The sequence below is a fragment of the Bos indicus genome, chromosome 12 (genome assembly GCF_029378745.1).
Source record: "Bos indicus isolate NIAB-ARS_2022 breed Sahiwal x Tharparkar chromosome 12, NIAB-ARS_B.indTharparkar_mat_pri_1.0, whole genome shotgun sequence".
Lineage (NCBI taxonomy): Eukaryota > Metazoa > Chordata > Mammalia > Artiodactyla > Bovidae > Bos > Bos indicus.
The window spans coordinates 13,450,453-13,470,592 of NC_091771.1; the positions used below are offsets into that span (position 1 = coordinate 13,450,453).

Here is a 20,140-nt window from a genome sequence, read left to right on the forward strand (position 1 = left end):
AGTAAGATGCTGGCAACCTCTTCCACCCTTTCTTCCTCTGCTAGGCGGTTTCGGAGCCATTCCGTATGCAAATCAGAGACAAGTCCTTGGAAATTAGGAATGCTGATCCCAGGAAGACTGTATCCTGGATAACACATAGGAAACAGGGAGTCCCAAGGACACTGCTTGTAAAGCTTGTAAAACTTCACCTGAGGCCGAGAGAAACCATTCTTTCATCACATGGTGAAAGATTATGCCAAGTTTTCTAAAAGGGGGAAAAGGACACAAAAACTTTGAAATGCTCTTGCCAGGAGAAATCCCCCCATGAATCAGGAAATCATCTCTCTTCACTGTCTAATCAATCTCTTCCTTCCACAGTCCAAATAGGAGGCTCCTCCCGGGGTGGATGGTCTGTCTTAGAAAGGCAGAAATTCATTATCTCATCTGCCGGGTGCTACCGTCTCCAATAAAGTGCAATTATGCTGGTATTGAGCCCCTTCTCACTTTCTCAAAGCCGTGCTATAAACTCTGCATCTGTGAGAAGTTACTTTCCAGTCAGTCTTCATTAAGTGGAACTGTCTCAGAACAATGTCTATTTAATCCGTGGGGTGCCCACTAATTTTCTTTTTTAGAATCTGCATTAACCTTAACAGACGTTGGGCGTTTGGTGTCTTAGACACTACACAATTGCAACTCAGTGTCTCATCTGACTTCAGAAGGCCTGGGGGTCACTGGATCAGGGCTACCTGGTCCCAGGAGGTTGTCCATCTCTCATCCCAGAACAGTGCTTTGTAACTTCCTGGATCACTCAAGTAATCCAAAACTAAACGCAAACTCGGTAAGGCAGGGGCTTTGTGTTCCCCTGGCCTCACAGTGTCAGGGGTCCAGCAGAGCGCTCAGGGATGCATGTGGAGTGAATGAATGATGGCTGAGGGCATGTCCCCATGCCCTCCCCACGCTTTCATTCCTGGCGTTGCGGCCGGAAATGCAACACACTCACACGCTCCCAACAGTGAAGGAAGAGAGAAATGGAATAACCTACTGAGCATCTACTATTAAGCATAGTTTTAACACTGGGCAGGACATGGAGGGCCTTGTGGGTCATAACTTGTGTGGTCAAGACTTGGCCAGAGGGGAAGGTTGAGGGGAAGGGATAGTTAGGGAGTTTGGGATGGACGTGTACATACTGCTATATTTAAAATGGAAAACCAGTAAGGACCTGGTGTATAGTACTGGGAACTCTACTGTTACGGGCAGCCTGGATGGGAGGGAAGTCTGGGGGGAATGGATACATGTATAGGTATGGCTGAGTCCCTTTGCTATTCACCTGAAATGACCGCAACACTGTTGATCGGCTATACCTCAATACAAAATAAAAGCTTTTTAAAAAAGATTCAGGTAGGACAGATTTTGCTGGATAAAGCTGATTTTCCACAAGAAAATTGTAAGGATAAACAAGTATGATATAAAAGAGGGGAAAAAATGCTTGTAATAAACCTGAGATAGCAAGATTTCTCATGGGAAGAAAAAAAAAAAATCAAATCCAATTAGGTATTTTCAGATTGCATTTCCATTTCCTTTCTGACCCAGGCTTATTTTACCTGAGGTCTTGATGGCATTTATATCCCCATATCAAGGAAAATCATCTTCAGGGAAACAGTTTCCTTGGCTCCTCCTGTCTGGCTTTTCAGTGTTACAAGAAGCATGGAGTGGATTTCCTCTCTGAGGCAGCCAATTTCCTAAGCAATTAAATGCTGTTTATGTTCCAAACTCTGTGCTCTGGTTGAAACTGTCAAGCTTGATACTACCTGACTGTTGCCTAAGAACCCAGGCTAGTTCATTCTACTGTAACTGCCATCTATTAAAATTTCCAATCTGTTCTCTCCTCAAGGGATCACACAGTACTTGGCAAAGGTGCCGCTTCTAAATTCTGCATATTATGCTCTTCTATATAAATATATATTTCTGAAATGGCAGGGTTTGTAAATGACTTTACCAAACGGATACCCCAGTCTACTATCCTCTTACAGGAAAGGCCACGCCGTGTGGCTTCTACGTGCAGACACTCTGGCGCTGGCTTCTTAAAAAGAACATTAATGCAGATGCCAAGCTTTCCTGAAATTCCTCCACGGGGTCACAGCGCCAGGGTGCACGTTTCTGTCACTTCTTGGTGCGGACACGCTCGAATGCAGGATAGCTGATGTAGTACGTTTAGCTGATACTACACAATGTGCTCGAGACAGTAGTGTTAGTCACTCAGTCGTGTCCATCTCTTTGAGACTCCATGACTGTAGCCCGCCAGGCTCTTCTGTCCATGGGAGTTTCCAGGCAAGAATACTGGAGTGGGTTGCCATTCCCTTCTCCAGGGGATCTTTCTGATCCAGGGATCAAACCCAGATCTCCTGTGTTGCAGGCAGATTCTTCACTTATCTGAGCTACAGGAAGACAATGTGCTGGATAGTGAAGGAAAAATTATTTGTTCCGAGATCAACATTCCTGCTTGAAAAGGGTGTTCTTTCTCACTCTGCCCACTCCTTATGGATTCCGATCTCAACAGAAAAGTGAGAGGGTGTCTACATTTGCATTTTATATGCTTTTTATTAAAGGGACAGCCACAGCCTATGTATTCATGATGGCAGGGCTCGCCTTTGTGGAGAGCCAGAGCACGTGCCAAGGGGCATTGGTAAGAGGGACTCCATGGTTATGTCAACTAAAGAAGGTTCCACAAGGACTAAGTCATTGGGCACCACAGCTGCTGACTTTCAACACAGCCTGAAAGGAATTCAGAGCAGGGATTGGCATGTGGCTCTCTGTGCTCTGGGAACACCGGCAGAACGGACCTCCAGATAGGCAGATATTTTTGGGAGGAAGTTTCATGAGCCCAGATTCTTGCCTTGTCTCTCACGGAGAAAAGTACTAAAACCGTTTACCAAGATGTCTGTTCCTCGTGACTAGCAGCAACCTTTTGCTGAGATGCCTGCTTGGTGGCAGGTAGCCCCTTCACCAAAATCACGCATACACTTCCTCCTTTACCTGTAACTCTGGAAAAGCTCCTCAGAGCCATCTTGAGAGGCTGTCTTCTGAGCTGCAGTCCTCAGTAAGACACCAAATAAACTCAACTCTCACAAGGTGCGTTTTTCAAAAAATTTTCCAGGTCCACAGTTTCAGAGGGGCATTTCAGTGGCAATTACATCTGATTAAGGGTCCCCAAGGCCAGAGGAGAGGATGAAGACTAGAAGCAGAAGTCTTTTTTTTTTTTAATTCTTTTTTAGGACTTCCTTGGTGGCCCAGTGGTTAAGAATCTACCTGTCAGTGCAAGGGACGCGGGTTCAATCTCTGATCTGGGAAGATTCTACAGGTTGTGGAGCAACTAAGCCCACCCTAGAGCCTGAGCTCTGCAACAAGAGAAACCACAGCAACGAGAAGCCTGCGCACAGCAAGTGCAGAGTAGCGACCACTCATCGCAACTAGAGAAAGCCTACGTGCGGCGACAAAGACTCAGGGAAGCCAAAGATAAATGAATAAATAAATGATTTTAAAAAATTCTTTAAAAAAAAAAATAGAATGTCAACTTTTTATCTTCCGAAAATAGGTCTGGGGCAGTTTTTCAAGTTTCCTTTAGTGAAAACACACAATCCACTTTGAACACTGCCAGCTAGGCTCTAAAACACTCCCAAGGATAAATCACATCTCTCCTCTCCTAAGAGCCCTTCATGACTTCTGCACTGTTTATGGAGCAAAACCCAGATCCAGCGGCAGCCCTCAGGGCTCCCCCGTCTGGCCCCACACTGGGTTCCCAGCATCACCTTCACTCCCGTGAGCTTCCAAGCAGCTCTCACGTTCCCCAGAGGAGGCAACATGCCTCCCTCTTTCTGTGCCCAATTCCCCATCTGCTTCCCTGCGTCTTTTTTCCTAGGGCTCCCGCCTCTGACAAGAATGTCTTTGGACCCTTTCTTCCCCTGGTGGGGGGGAATTCTTGTTTCTCTTGCAATGTTCAAGCTCTGCCTCCTCTTGAAAGCTTTCTTGACACCTTCCTCAACATCACGCACACGTGTCCCTGAGTTCCCAAGCGTGCTGCTCACACACTGATGGACCACTGTGTCACTGGCTTTGTCACAGTGCGTCGTTTCCTTGTAGACACTTGTGTGTGGCCAGCGACCATGACCTGTGTTCTCTCTTTAAAACCTGACATGCCAGATAACTGAGGAGGGACTAACCGCCACTTGCCTGTGCAGGGCACCCATGTTGCTGGGGTCAACAACTCTGATCAAGAAGGAAACAGAACTCACACACACGTCCTCCTACCTTCAAAATCTGGACCCTTCCCAACCATCTGTGGTTCACTGTGGCAGGTACTAAGCCTCTGTCTGTCTGTCTCTCCCAGGGTCTCAAACCCGGGAGAGGAGCACAGCAAACATTCAAAGAAATGAAACGCTCTCACTTCTAAACCTCACTCTTCTGCAGGTGTTAGCAGGGTCCCTTCCACTCCGGCTCTGAAGACAGAGGGGCCCTCTTCTACATTTCTCTTCTGTCCTGCATGGGTCCCAGCTTGGTTTCTGATGAGCCTCTGGGGAAGCTTGGTTAAGAGCCCAGTGGAGGTGCAGACCATACAGATCAGCAGGAGCCCTGGGACCGCCCAGCCCCACAGGAGGAGACACGGGCTCATTCAACACGGTGGGAACCTGGTAGCCTGCTTTGCAGTTGTACAGGAGCTCTCCTGCCTGTCTTTGCACGAATTTTGTTGAGTGATGAAGGCACCCAATCAGGGAGAACTCAGGGACGAGGGCCGGGCTCTGTCCAGGGAGCATGAGGAAGCCCAGGTGGGTAACGCCAGCTCTATGAGATCAGGATGCAAAGGGCCAGGAGAGATGCCCGGGGCCTCGGCGCCTGGGGAGGGCGCTGGCATGCACAGACGCAGAGGAAGCCGGTGCCAGGCTCCTACCTTTGAGCTTCTCGGCCAGCAGGGCGGCCTCGTGCTCCGAGTAGTGCATGATGGGCGGTGGCGAGGGCGGCCGCAGGCGGTCCTCCTCCAGCTTGCGCCGGTGCCGCTCCTCGCGGGCGCGCATCCGCTGCTTGCACTCCCACTCGTAGAAGTCATCGCGCGCCTGGGCGAAGTCCACGTGCAGGCGGCCAGAATCCTTTTTGTCCGTGCTGGACCCTAAGCGCATCCGGTAACCTGAAACCAATGGGGAAGTCCGGTCACATGCCAGGGTCACGACATGGTCCCGTGCCGCTGTCGACAGTCGGGTCCAGGCCATTCAAGGTGAGCCTGGGAGCTCTCGCTGACCTCTTTTTCCCTTAAGAAGGACATCCTTCCCAGGGGAGGCGGGAAGCTGCCGTCCTCCGTGATTTGGAACGGGGCCAAGATGTATCTGTTACAGATGGGCAGCTAAACTCTTCGCTGGGAAGTGATCTCCAAACCAGTGTTACCAAGATGATCTCAAGAACCAGGACACCTATCCTAACTCCTTCTTCCCTCTGGCTTCCAGGAAGCTCACAAACAAACGGAGCAGGGAGCTTTTTTTCTACACCCCTCTGCTTTTTATGGCCTCAATTTTCTATTTTCAACATACTATAACTCTACCTCATAAGCTCACTTACATTCTTTTCAGAAAGCGGTGGAGTGTGAGTAAAGAAAGAATATCTATGATATTTAAAAAGGTCTAAGTAGTAAATTCTACCACACCTCACTCACAGGCTATTGCTTCATTCTCCTGTTGCTTCATTCTGCCACTCCGTTCGTTCTCTGTCTTGGCAGCTGCAAAAGCCACAACTACCACGGCAATTTGGCAATGCTGTTTTATTTCCACTTATCCTCTGGGGCACGCAGGAGAATATTTTACCTTCAATCAAGAGGCCTTCCTTACAGCCCTCCAGCACCTCATCTGGCACACAGCACTGCACAAATTGTTTGTGTGCAATCTCTGAAGGCCACAGGAACCCGTGTGAGAACCCAAAGCTAGACCAAAAAAAGAAAAAAGGGCCCAGAGGTCTCTGGGGGATTTGCTGTGAGCTACACAACTTACAGAGATTATGAGCCGCAACTGGAGCTGAGACATCAACACACACGTAACTGCAACCGGACCGCCAGCCTAACTTCAAATGGAGGAGGCCTGGCTTTGAGGTTGCTCTTTAGTTTGGGGTGCTCGGATTTTAGAAACATAAATTCAGGTCCCAGCAGGATCCTGGCTGTTGGGGGCCGCCAGAAGAGAGAGCAGAAGGAGCGCTTTTGCCGTGTGGGGACTGCGCACATGAGCCACCACTGCGAGATGCCGGGCAGCACAGCGCTGATGCACGCGCTCTCATGGTGAATTTCAGAGGATTGTCTTAGTACCTGGGGTTGAAACTGAGCCAAAAATCCCAAGACGGCCTGGCGCCTCCCCAGGAGGGCACTTCACATCTTTGAAAAGTTACAAACGTGAAATTGATCTCACATCTGATTCCTGTTATGACCATCTCCCTTCCAAGTTTAAAGGATATTCTCCCAAAATGGGAAGACATAACAATACCTATCAATACTGATCACAGAGGAGCAGTATTATTGCTAAAGCAGAGTGTATCGTGGCTGTGGGCCGTGGAGAACTTAACAAACCAGCAGGCTGTGGTAATATATACCTAACAGCTGAACAGGCAGAATGGCCTAAGACTGGCCAGCTGTCCCAAATGGCCAAGAAACTTTCCCCTGCTCGGGTCCAGAACATCACTTTTCAGATGTTTATGGTTCCAGAAAGCACTGTCTCTTTCACCCAAACACCATCATTAAGGCTCTTAAACGAGCCTATGATGAGGCCGAGTCTAAATTTAACTTGGCCTTCAGATGTGATCACGGTCCTAAAATTAGACAGGCCATCCAGCTGGGCTCCGGCTTGCAGTAAAGCTTGCACACGGGAGGGGCAGCCTGTCTGCCTTCCTGCCCCTCCCAATCAGCCCTTCAGATCTTCCCGGGACGATGCTGCACCCGAGCAGGGGACGCTGGAGGTGAGGCCTTTGCTGTGGGCTCCTTCTGCTGCCAAGGGGCAGTCAGGAGGGGGCCCAGATCAGAGCTTGAAAAAAAAAATATGTAGCATCAAGGCATAAATTTGGGACTTTCAAGTGCCTAAATTCTGGACTATTCATCTCTGGCAGTGTACTATGAGGTTTCTGATTGGGTCTAAACATTGTGCTATGTTGGTGTTGAAAAGCACCTCTGATTTATTCTAACTCCTTCATTTAATAAGGTGGGATAAAGTCACAGTTATATTAGTAGAGCTGTGATTAGAATCTGAATTCCCAGGGCAAGGCTCCTGAGAAACCAGTGCTACTTTATCATCATCAGGATATTTGTGTTAAAAACAGCCACTTACTGAATGGTACCCAGGCTGCATATGTCCTGCTAGGTGCTTAATATCCATTATTCCCATTATTTGGATTTATTCCTTGTAATCATCTGATGAGGTAGCACTGTTACTGTCTCAATTTTGCAGATGAGAAAACAGAGGCTCCGAGAGAGGTTATCTTGCCCGAGGCATGTGAAACCCAGTGCCAAGCACTCAACAGAACTCCTGGTTGTCTAATAGATTACTCTAATGCTGTAGCTCAAGAGTTGCAAGAAACACGTGTGCTGTACAATATCTCTATGTTTTGTCTTCCATCTCCATTTTGGAATACTATTAGGTTTTTGCCCCAGTTTGTCAGGTTTTTTTGGAATAAAGGTTTTAAAATTCCCCAGGTCACTATTTAGCACAGGGATATCTCTGCAGTGTTGGAATAACCCCAAGGCTTCTGGGGTTTGCAAAAGAATTTGATGGCCATAGGGGCTGACGGCAGAGAAGGCAATGGCACCCCACTCCAGTACTCTTGCCTGGAAAATCCCATGGACGGAGGAGCCTGGTGGGATGCAGTCCATGAGGTCGCTAAGAGTCTGACCCAACTGAGCGACTTCACTTTCACTTTCTTCATGCATTGGAGAAGGAAATGGCAACCCACTCCAGTGTTCTTGCCTGGAGAATCCCAGGGACGAGGAAGCCTGGTGGGCTGCCATCTATGGGGTCAAAGAGTTGGACATGACTGAAGCGACTTAGCAGCAGCAGGAGCAGCAGCAGCAGGGGCTTACTGCAGAAGTTAAGAAAACCTGGTAGTAATGTTCAGATTTTTTTTCCTATTATTTTCTCACCTTTCCTCACTGGCTTTGCTTCAGGAAGAGGGAGGTGGCATGCAGAGTGACAGACTGAAAGGTGCAGATGAAGAAAGAGAGGGAAGGAAGAGCAGTGAATTAAATCCAAAAAGATGTCCTTCAATGCTCTGCGATTCTTAGACTTGGCAAAGACCTTATTGACAGGCTCCGTATGAAACAGGATGGGAAGACAGTAGGGCACAACCCTTAAAGAATGACATGACCTCGAGCCTTATCATATGCTCAGTGTAATATACTAGTGTATGCTAAATGACACCCCACCAGCACTGGGGCAATTCTGAGGCAACCATAAAAGGTCAAAAAGTGGGCAGTGGCCCAATACCTGGAAATCTCCACGCCTTCCCTAAAATCGTTTGAATAATCCTCCCACTCATTAGCCTATAAAATAACAGCTCCTAAAAATGAACCATGCCATATTTCAGGGCTCTCTTTACCTTCTGAGATGGCCTCATTCTGTCTGCGGAGTGTGTTTCTCTCTAAATAAATCTACTTCGTACTTATCACTTTGTCTCCAAATTCTTTCGCGATGGAGGAAGAACCTTAAATTCACTGGGAACACTTGCTCCAACACCCACCTGATGGAAGGCAGCCTTACATTCCTAGTTTCCACATCTGTAACAACCGCCTGTAAATGGCACCAGAGAAGCAGGGCTGGTGGGTGGGCTTAGAGGCTAAGTGTGCGAGCCAACGGAGGGAGACGGCCTGCCCTCGGCCACGACCACCTCCTGTAAGGCACTGATCTTAAACCGGTGCCCTGTTGTCTAGAAAGTGAACCACTTCTGAAAAACTGAAATTACACTGAGAGAGGGCTGTATTCCCCCCGAGAATTACATCTGATAATAACAGCGGTCCTTGGTAGTCATAATATTGCTTCACAGCTAATAAGCATTTGAGGACACTGATTAGAAAGCCAATGGAATCCCTAAAGCCTGGATGATAGGAAACCCACGCCTGCAGCCTAGAGGTGCGCTCACAGACTTCGAGGTTCTGGCACCTGGGGGAAAAGGCAGAATTCCTCCTCTCCAGCCCCAAATTGTGAGCGCTTTTATTGCACATTAAGGCCAAAGGGAATGCACTCATATTAATATCACAAAACATCACCAAAGCACCGGGGGGAAAGAAACCCCTTATGTAATGCAAAGTACCAGAAAGGTAAATGGCTTTATCAACCATGAACTCCTCGGCGAAGCGGATGTGACAGAAGTTCTTCTTGCTTTTCCGAATCGCTGTGATGTCACCGCACTGCTCAAAGACTTCCTGGATGATCTCCTCGGTGGCGTTTTCCGGTAAGCCTCCGACAAAGACAGTCTTACACCCGGGAGGTCGTTCTCTTGTGGAGGGGGGTGGAAGATCTGAGAATCACAACCAAACACAGGGTGTTTTGCCTTTTACTTATTTTTGCTCTATTTTATTTTTCTTTTCTCTGGTTCACCTGGCAAAAGTCACACTCGCAGACTTTCTCTATTTTGAGCAATGATGAATGTCTACAGCGACGGATATGGATGGGGGTGTCAGGTTTCCAGTGCCTGCCTCCTTCCCACCTCTCCGTTCGTCTCTGCTCCTTTCTACAGAGTGGCTATGCCTGTCCACGAACAGAGATAAAGCAAATGTGAGCATAATTTCATTTCTCCTTCATAATACAGAGGCCCAGAGAACCGGCGGGGGCTGGCGGGGAAGCCTTCAGAAACTACAAAGCATGATGAAATGACAACATGCTGGAAACCTGAGGCTGGTTATCTGCTTTGTCTTTCTGGGGTATAATGGAGCGACGAGGCAGAACGGGAAACAGCCGGAAAGCGGGCACGGTACTTACTTGGCTGGGAAACAGCGGGCCTGAAAAAAATACGCTTTCAAAAAAAATTATTCACATTTAAATGAGCAAACTCCCAAATTTGAGGGAGGCTGTATAAAAAGATAATATGTACACTGTCACAACATTTTACCTAGTTTATATGTAGATTACTAAAGCAATCTTCTAGAAGGTCCACTTTAAAAAGGCAACACTGATTAATACGAATAAAAAAAAATTCAGCTATTTAAGCCCATAAACTTAGCATCAGAAGTTAAATTAAAAAAAAAAAAAACTGGCCTATTCATTTCATCAAATCTATGTTTCCTTCAAGTGAAGGCAATCTGGCCCAGGAGCTCGCAGATGTGGGCTCCCCCTACCAAAATTGCTAACTGCCAAATTAATTCTGTTTTCCATCTAGCAAAACACATTTCAGGGTTTCTCTCCTGCATTTGTGAAGATGGATGGAAGTGTGCACATATTTCACACTCTGATCCGCAGCAAATGCTAGACTTCATTGTGCGAAAAAAAGATTCTTAATGCTGTTTATACATCCCCAATCACACGTGTGCCCTTCATGGTGTCGATTCAGCTCCTGGAAAGACACAGGGACCCACAGATTTTTTCTGTTCTAGAGACAAAGGACTTCTGTAGCATGATCCCCACTCTGCGTACCAAAGTGGGAGAACTTTGAGTCATATTCGGAAAATGAATACTATATTTAAAAAAGACAAAGAAATTAAAACTTGATGATCAAATACTGCTTACAGTTGCCACTTACTTGGATTTTGAGGGAAAAGAGTACAGCTTTTGCAGTGGATTATTTCTTTGACGACAGCCACTTCTGTTGGCGGTGGGGGTGGTACCAGCCCCAGGCCTGGTATCATCGGATTAATAGGGGTGATCCCAGTCATCATGTTGAGGCCCGGATCAAAGCCTGGTACACAGATCGAGTCTGTAAAGTACATAAAATATCATTTTGGCTGGTGGATCTTAGATCAGTTTCTGTGGTTACTTTGCTGTTTTCCCGCAAAGGTGATTTGACTTTTGGCTTTCTGTTTTTTAGGAATTTCTCATTGGCATAAATATAGCAATACAGAAAGGTAACGAGTAAAGATGAACTTAATGCTTCATGGAAAAGAAGATATGTTATTTAAAATGTTAACACAGCAGGACAGAAGATAGCATATTAGAGTGCAAAACCATGAACCAGGAAGCTCTGCTATTATTGTCAACTCTATTTTCTGTTTCTTAACTTCCAATGCAGATGTGACTGGCTTATGACCAAGGAGGTGGGAAGAATATATTTAACACTGAAGTGCCCAGTGAATCCAATTGTCAACCTGGTTTTATCAAAAGAGGCTTCTTATCCAAATGACCTAGATTTAAGAAAAGTTCAATTTAGATGTGCATACTTTATAATGATGCATTCAGGTCCAACCTCTCCTATTTCCACCGGGAAATGAAAAACAAAGAGTGATTATAATTACGAAGGCTGGGTCAGATACATTATCTGCATACTCAGTCGAATCTGATTCTTTGCAATCCCATGGACTATAGCACGCAAGGCTCCTCTGTCTGTGGGATTCTCCAGGCAAGAATACTGGAACGGGTAGTCATTTCCTTCCCCAAGGAATCTTCCTGACCCAGGGATAAAACCCACACCTCCTGCGGCTCCTGCACTGGTGGGTGGATTCTTTAACACCAAGACACCTGGGAAGCCCATGGGTTAGATACATGTGGGCATAAAATTAGCTATATACATTTCTGAGATCTGTGGGATAATCACACATTCTTCCTCTAATTCAATCAGCAAATAATTGACTGCCCTTCTGAAATCTTTATTTGTGGAATATAAAAAATACAGCTTTATGCCCTGCAATAAAAATGGAAGGGCACAAAAACGATGGGTTTTCCAATATAAACACTGAATTTTTTTTTTTTTTTAGTGTGATAATAAAAGAAGTCATTTCAAAGGGATATAAAAGTTTTTTTTTTTTTTTTTTTAATTAGTAAGGCCTTTTTAAGGGTGGGGATTGTTACAGTGCACTGTGTCTGTGAGTAGCTGCAAGGAGATTTCTCTCCTGAGGATTCTTCCGTTTTCAGATAACAAATACTTTCCCTGGCGGCGTGGTACTGCTCCCAGGCAGACAGATCAGCAGCTCAGACGCCGCTGGCGACCCTCCACAACCGGAATGAAGTTTTCTTCTCTAATTTCTATTTTTTCCGCCATTATTCTAGTGCATTCCCCTCCTTCCCTCCTGCCCCCTCTCCTCTGAGGTGCTCATGTCCAGCTGGTGCCTCAGGCCCTTGGGAGGCCTCACTCTTTGCTTGGCTGAGCTGACAGGTCAGCTATGCCCAGAGGCAGGTGAGGAAGGGACAACTCCAGGCTCTGTTTGCTAAGACAGGCCAGGACAGAGGCCCAGCACCAACTTTTCCTTTCCCAGAAGAAGCCTGTTAGAGCTTTCTTCTAGCTACTTCGGGTGTTTCCGCTTCTCTTCTGGGCTGAACGGAAGCAGCAGGGTGATCCTGCTTTATGACCCCAAGAGGACCACTGGCCCATTTATGAGGAGATTCATTTAATCTGACTGCATACCAGCCTCACTTCAGTAAAAGGAGGTGGGGTTTTGGGTTTGGTTTTTGCCTTTTTTTTTTTTTTTAAAGAAACCCTCCATGTAAATGCCAAAGAAGCATTGTCTTTCAAAGCAGTGGCCCTGACATCCTAGGCCCTTCTTCTATATAATCATGGCCCTCAGTATCTTTGTCTCTCACATGGGGCTTTGAGTGGACAGTCTCTGCAAGCACGAACCTCTGAGGACTCCAGGATTCTGCACTGATAACTGCTCAAAACGAAGTGAGGTACAAATATCAAAATTTGGAAGTGACAGAGACAGGTCTAACACTCTGCTTATTCACTTGAAATTTTCATGAAGTTTCAGTCTTATTCCCATTTCACAGATAAACTAATCAAGGCTTAAAGCCGGAAAGTCAGATTTCCAACATCATAGAGCAAATGAATGGCAGAGTCAGAACTAGGGCCCAGGTCTCTGGCCCTGGTTTTAAATATATCTCTTTTTATAACCACTTGAAAGTTTCCACTGAGAATGACCCAACACTATCATTCACATAATGCGTGCCACTACTACAAATGTACTCTACTCTTTAAAAAAAAAAAAATCAAGATACAGCCTTCTGATCCAGATGCCAGTTCTAAAGGAGAAGGTCCAGAATAGAACAGCTTCCAATGTCATCATCACTGACATAACTTATTGGCTGCTAAGGAGAACATATTAGAAATAGACATATTGCCAAGGGGAATATTGGCACGGTGATGCCTTTATTTAATCTCGTTCCATACATGAGATTTGTCCGTTTCTTTCCTGGCCTGGCTCTTACTATTGTTTGCCAACACAGGGTGATTTAAGGCTGAAACCACTCAGGACTGCAAACCCTGAAATGAGGGCTCCATGAATGGCAATAACCAGATGTTTCCCCAAATGAGATGAGGGGTCCAGCCCTTGAGTTCTCTTTTAGTTGTAGCAGACTTCTGTTTTCTTTTTGAAGGCCAAATAAATAAAGACATCTTCAGAAATAGAAACAAAAGATTAACAACTCTTGAGTAAAAATCTGAATACACAGCAAGAGTTACTTTGCTTTTTCTGAGATGTGAATACAAAGAGATTGGGGAGGGCTTAATGAAATCCGCATGGTGAGTGCAGTAGTCTGAAAAGCACTTCGCAAGGAATTAGTGCTTAAATTATGTTGGACCTCAAAGAATCTGAGATTCTGTATTTGAGGGAAAAAGGTAAGAAAGATTAGACTTAAAAAATTATGAACCCATTACTTTTTAACAATATATGAACACATGAAAACTGTTTTCTCAAACAGCACAGGAGTGTATTTTGGACGGATGCATTAAAGAAAATGCACAAATTTTGAAGGTGTGAGAGACACGTGCATAACAAGACAAAGGTGAGGAGACAATGGATGCTCTTAGAGTCAGTTCCTCGTCTTGCTTTGAACTTGAGAGACGGTGAGCTCTAATTCCACTCAGGGAAAAGAGGGAGGAGGTGGGAAACTGCAGCAAGAAATAATTCGATTCAGCTATGGCAAACCTGGAGATTGTATTCAAAAGCAGAGACATCACTTTGCCGACAAAGGTCCACATAGTCCACGCTATGGTTTTTCCAGTAGTCATGTACAGATGTGAGAGTTGGACCATAAAGAAGGCTGAATGCCGAAGAACTGATGCTTTTGAATTGTGGTGCTGGAGAAGACTCTTCAGAGTCCCTTGGATGGCAAAGAAATTAAACCAATCTATCCTAAAGAAAATCAATCCTGAATATTCAACGGAAAGGCCTGATGCTGAAGCTGAAACTCCAATACTTTGGCCACGTGATATGAAGAGCCAACTCACAGGAAAAGACCCTGATGCTGGCAAAGGTTGAGGGTAGAAGAAGGGGGTAGCAGAGGATGAGATGGTTGGATGGCATCATCAACTCAGTGTACATGAGTTTGAGCAAACTCTGGGAGACAGTGAAGGACAGAGGAGCCTGGCATGCTACCGTCCACTGGGTTGCCAAGAGTCAGACACGACTGAGTGAATGAACATGACAAGTATATAATAGAACTTTCTTCTACAGTTTTTATCTTTAGAAACTATACTTAAGCAAGAGGAAGCATCACTTATTGCCAAGTTTGCAGCCAGGTCCAGCTGCTCTCTGTATGGCTAGCTGCGATCACAGAGACAGCAAGGCTGTAGCTCAGAAAATATTTTAATTGTCTTTCCCCAATTGGACAAGACAAAAACAGAAACAAAAATCCTGTTGAATCGGTTTAGTGTTTTATCAACCAGATGACCATTTTTCAGAGGGCGACTTGCGGTTTGTGTTGCAAGCTTTTGAGGTATGGCAGTCGAATCCATCCATCCATCCATTCATTTGACACATGCTGAGCACATACAATTGCCAGGATCTGGAGTGACACAGGTAACAGCAACACATTCCCCACTTGGGAGAAATCACAGAGTTTGAAGAGAGCAGGAAGGATGAGGACCACCCTCAGCAGAAGAGCTGAGACATGTGAACGGAGGTGCAAAGGGCTAAGAGTCGTCCAGGAAGGGGCCAGCCAGGGGGAGCCTGATAGGAGAAGTCCGAATAATCCTGAGGCCACAGTACAGGGAGCACGTGACGGTGTGGCCGTGATGTGATGAGGGGATCTTGCCGTCCGAGCCAGTGTGGCACCACCGGATGGCGGCCACTGAAGGCCAGGTGTGCCCTCTGCCAGGCCAGAGGCCCTGAGCTGGGTTCTGTGCTGCCCTCCATCCCTCCTGCTCTCTTCAACTGCTGCCCCGAGCAGTGGCTTTCCCCTTTTCTGTCCTTCCAGGCATTGCCTCAGTAAAGAATCTCATATTTAAGGTGAGCACTAGATCCCATTTGAAAGAAAGGCAATGCATAGTATGGTCAAGGCTGGACAGAACTGAGTTAGGTGTGGGCTGGACTGTGGCCGAGTGGACGGACATATGCTGTCAGTGCCAAGAACAAGGGCAGCCCAGGAGGCAGGACACAGCGCCCCAAGAGAAGAAAAGAGAAAAAAAGGTGGGAATCAGGCCAACTGGTAGCACTTGAGGTCTGGTGATGGCGAGAGATCGTGAGCAGCAGACAAAACACGAAGCCAGGCTGGCCGACTTTGCCAGGAGACACTGTCCACAGGTCACAAAGCCTGAGCCACCCTGGTCCACGGCTCTGACTCATTCCAGGGAAAACTGGAGTTTGGCAACAACACTATGGGGTCACAGATCAAGAAAAACTAGGCAATCGGGCAGGTTACCTGAGTGGAGACTCAGGCTGGAGAAGTAAGACACTCCGAGATGCCAGGAGTGACGTCTGGGGTTTGCAGGAGGAAGCAAACACTCTGGTTATAGGTCCCGGAGTACAGAGCAGGGCACTGCCAGGTCAACCCAGCAGGATGCTGAGTCCCAGAAGCAGGGTGCTGGGGTCCCCTTCCTCCTACCAGAGGAAGCCCAGGGAGCTGCCAGGCATGGGGTTCAGGGCCCAGGGCATGTACAGGCAGAGACAGGCAGGAGGGGTCCCACGAGACGTGCAGTAACTCCCCTCCTTTCTCAAGAAGTGCTGACTCAAAACAATGGGATATATGGGGACATTCTTTTTCTTGGAGTTGAGGATGGTGATGCTGTTTTTCGCAAGGGTTTCTCACTGCAATTGACAAGTCTTGCTTCCGTAAGATCAGTTAAGCTTATGGATTATTAAGGCAATGCTTTTTTCCAATCCAGGTCCGCCTTTCCTTTAATAGCCTTAAAAATCATTTTATGATCAACAGGGAAAAGCAGATGCTAAAAAGGGTGACCTTGAAGTAGACAGATGTGGGCACAGCCAGGTGAACAGAAGTTAAGTTCCTCAACTCCTCTCAGCTTCAGCATCTTCATTAGGTAAAGGCGAACATGAACACTGAACACACTACATCCACAAAACGGGAGCATCAGAGAGGACAGTCTTCAGGACAGTCGGGTACGGACCTGTAAGTGCCCGCGTCTGCAGTCAGACGGCCTATGGGCAGGCCCCTGGGTCTCCCACGTACTGGCTGTGTGACCTCAGGAAACTGAACTAACCGTGTTAAATCTCACTTATAATAGCCATAAAATGGGGATAATCATATTTAAACCTTAATATTCTTGGGTGGATTAAACAGGATTAAATAAAAACCCAAAGTGTTTAACATAACATCTAACATATGGTCGACAAACGGTAACGGTTGCCTACGACATTAGTATGGATTTTCACATCTACTTAATGTAACCTTAAATAAGTATGTTATCAACACTGCAGACACATAAAACATCACCATGGGGCTCCCCTGGTGTTTCAGTGGTAAACAATCCACCTGCCAAAGCAGGAGACATGGATTCCATCCCTCATGCGGGAAAATTCCACATGCCTCAGAGGAACTGAAGGAAATTGACCCTGAATATTCATTGGAAGGACTGATGCTGAAGCTCCAATATTTCAGCCACCTGATGCAAAAAGCAAACTCATTAGAAAAAACCCTGATGTTGGGAAAGACTGAAGGAAGGAGAAGAAGGGGGTGACCGAGGATGAGATGGTTGGATGGCATCACTGACTCAATGGACATGAATTTGAGCAAACTCTGGGAGAGAGTGGAGGAGATAGTGGAGATTGCAAAGAGTCGGACATGACTTAGTGACTGAACAACATCTAAGCCCATGCGTCACAACTACTGAGCCTGTGCTCTGGAGCCTGGAAACCACATGACGGAGCCCATGTGCCACAAAAACTGAAGCCCATGCATTCTAGAGCCTATGCTCTCAACAAGAGAAGCCGCTGCAATGGGAAGCTTGTGCACTGCAACGGAGATCAGCCACTGCTCGCCAGAACTAGAGACAAGCCCGCACAGCAGCGCTGTAGTGTTCGCTGAGTCGCGTCCGACTCTCTGCGACCCCATGGACTATATAGCCTGCCAGGTTCCTCGATCCACAGGATTCTCCAGGCAAGAACACTGGAGTGGGATGCCATTTCCTTCTCCATGACCCAGGCACAGCCAAAAATAAATAAATACATAAAATTATCTTTAAAAAATCATGATGATGGTAAATTTCATTTGACTAACATTTGAATGCTGGACTTTGGCTAGGTACTTGGCCTGCAAAGACAAAGATGGGAGTCCTTTCTTAGTGAAATCAACAGTCTAGTGGCAGAAACAGCTATACAGAAAATGACAATACCGTGGGAGAACTGTTGCAGAACATTTAACCAAGAGGTGCTATGGAAATACAGAGAAGGGGGCATCGGAACCCGTTTGGGGCAGGGGTTGTCATGGCTTAAACTGTGTCCCCCAAACAGCTGTGTTGAATTCCTAATTCCCCTAGGAAGCTGAGAATGTGACTTTATTTAGAAATGGGTCTTTGCGGATGTGATCAAGTTAAGGTGAGGTCATACTCTGCTTAGGGTGGGCCCTATCTAACAGGACTGGGGTCCTTATAAGAAGAGGAAAGACACAGACAGACACACAGAGAAGATGGAAGCAGTGACTGAGAGGAGGAGGCTGCAAGCCAAGGAGTCCAGCGGAGCACTGACGAAAACCAGCAGCTAGGAGAAAGGTGCGAAACAGGTTCTCCTCTAGATCCTTCGGAGATAAGAGAGCCCAGGCAACACCTTGATTCCAGACTTCTCGCCTCCAAAACCATGAGAGAAGACATTTCTGCTTTAAGCCCTCCCACTCTGTTCTCTGTTATGACAGCCCTAGGAGACTGATCCAGAGGGACAGCGTCATTGAAGGAATCCAAGAAGGGGGCGGGGGTGACAGCTGACCTGAGTCTTAAAAAGGATGGCTTCTACATACGCACCGGGCATATAAAAAAGGTATTTCCACAACATCCTTATCAGGATCAGAAACATAAAGATAGTTCTAAATATTCTCTTAGAAGAAGGGTTCAAAGCCAGCCCCCTGTGGGCAGAACAGCCCTTTGGTTTTTCCTCTGTGGAAATACAATCCTAGAAGACTGCCATATATTTGTTGAGAACAATCTGATCACAAAGACTGTACGTTAATGTAATTGTGTACTTTTAAACAGTTACGTGAGGCTTCCCAGATGACGCTAGTGGTAAAGAACCTGCCTGGCTATGCAGGTAGATGTAAGACACACAGGTTTGATCCCTGGGTTGGGAAGATCCCTTGGAGGAAGGCACAGTAAACCCCTCCAGTATTCTTGCCTGGAGAATCCCACAGACACAGGAGCCTGGCGGGCTACAGTCCATGAGGTCACAAAGAGTCGGACACAATTGAAGTGATTTAGCATGCATGCACACGAACTAGCAGAATCTTGAGGAAAGCAAAATTGAAAATGCTGCTGTGATCTTCCCGAAGAGACTGGGAGGCGGAGAGGTGTGTGCCATTTAATCCCAAGGTGCATATCCCAAGTAAGCTCCTGGAGCCCTGCCCAGCTGTGCACGCCTTACAAAGACCTCATCCCATCAGTAAAGCCCTCTGTCTCCTATGGCAGATGCAATGCTGGCAGTTAGAGGAAACGTAGCTGTCAACAGCTAACTTGAGACAGAAGATCTGTGCCCGTGTCTGTAAATATGACATGACGCCAAGTGAACGGGATTTTTCAGAACTTCTGACCCAAACTGGTGCAGGGAAGAACTGACGGCTGGAAAGGGCTCTGTCAGATTTTTCTACTAACGTGCATGTGGGAACCAGACACGTTCTGATGGAGTGGGAGGTAAACGCCCATCAAAGGTTCTGGGAAATTCATTCACCCTGAGGGCCGGGGGATTTGGAATTTTCTGCCAGGGCAGTTTGGGTACAGAGGCCCGAGCTGTCACACTCCAAGGGAGCCGCTCTGTGTCCCCTGGGCTTGCGGAACACACTCCTCAGACACAATGGCCTCACCAGTGAGGCATAAAGATGGTGGACGGTGCCTGCCAGGCAGGATGGGCTCGATCAGAGAAGGAAGCAAAGGCGACTGGGCATTATCACGGACCATCACATCTCAGAGCTGCAGGGGACTCGGGCATTTCCTAGTCCTACCATCTCAATTTGGAGATGAGAAAACCCAGAGAGGTGAAGTGACTTGCCCAAAGCAACAGAGCTGAAAAGGCATACAGTTGGAACTGGAATCGAAAGTCCTGGGCTTGGTCATTGTGCGTTTGCAGTCTTCAACGCCTCTGCATCCTGCCTTTATTGGGATACACCTAATGACAACCACCTCTGTATTTGCTGCCTCCCAGGATAACCCATTCTGTTGTCCAACTTTTTAAATTTTTTGATGTAGATCATTTTCTAAAGTCTTTATTGAATTTGTTACAATATTGCTTCTGTTTTGTGTTCAGTTTTTTGGCCTGGAGGCATGTGGGATCTTAGCTCTTCCATCAGAGATTGAACCCACACCCCCTGAGCACCGGAAGCTGAGTCTTAACCCCTGGGCCACTAAGAAAGTCCCTCTAATGGTTTTCACTATGAGATACTGACTGATACGCGGAGAAGAATTGATGCTTTCGAACTGTGGGGCTGGAGAAGACTCTCGAGAGTCCCTTAGACAGCAAGGAGATAAAACCAGTGAATCCTAGAGGAAATTAACCCTGAACATTCATTGGAAGGACTGATGCAGAAGCTCTAATACTTTGGTCACCTGAGGCACAGAACTGACTCACTGGAAAAGA

The 20,140-nt window shown here is 46.7% G+C and overlaps 1 protein-coding gene across 2 annotated transcripts in view; it reads right to left on the reverse strand.

The window, feature by feature from the left end:
• The window catches only part of ENOX1 (ecto-NOX disulfide-thiol exchanger 1), a 342,949-nt gene that overhangs the window by 178,563 nt on the left and 144,246 nt on the right, over nucleotides 1-20,140 (reverse strand). For both annotated transcript variants that reach the window (XM_070800030.1, XM_070800029.1), the window contains exons 4-6: nucleotides 10,723-10,896; nucleotides 9,298-9,504; nucleotides 4,922-5,155 (exon numbers count right to left, since the gene is read on the reverse strand). In XM_070800030.1, the coding sequence (XP_070656131.1) occupies nucleotides 4,922-5,155; nucleotides 9,298-9,504; nucleotides 10,723-10,896 (615 nt within the window). The remainder of the gene's footprint in view (nucleotides 1-4,921; nucleotides 5,156-9,297; nucleotides 9,505-10,722; nucleotides 10,897-20,140) is intronic.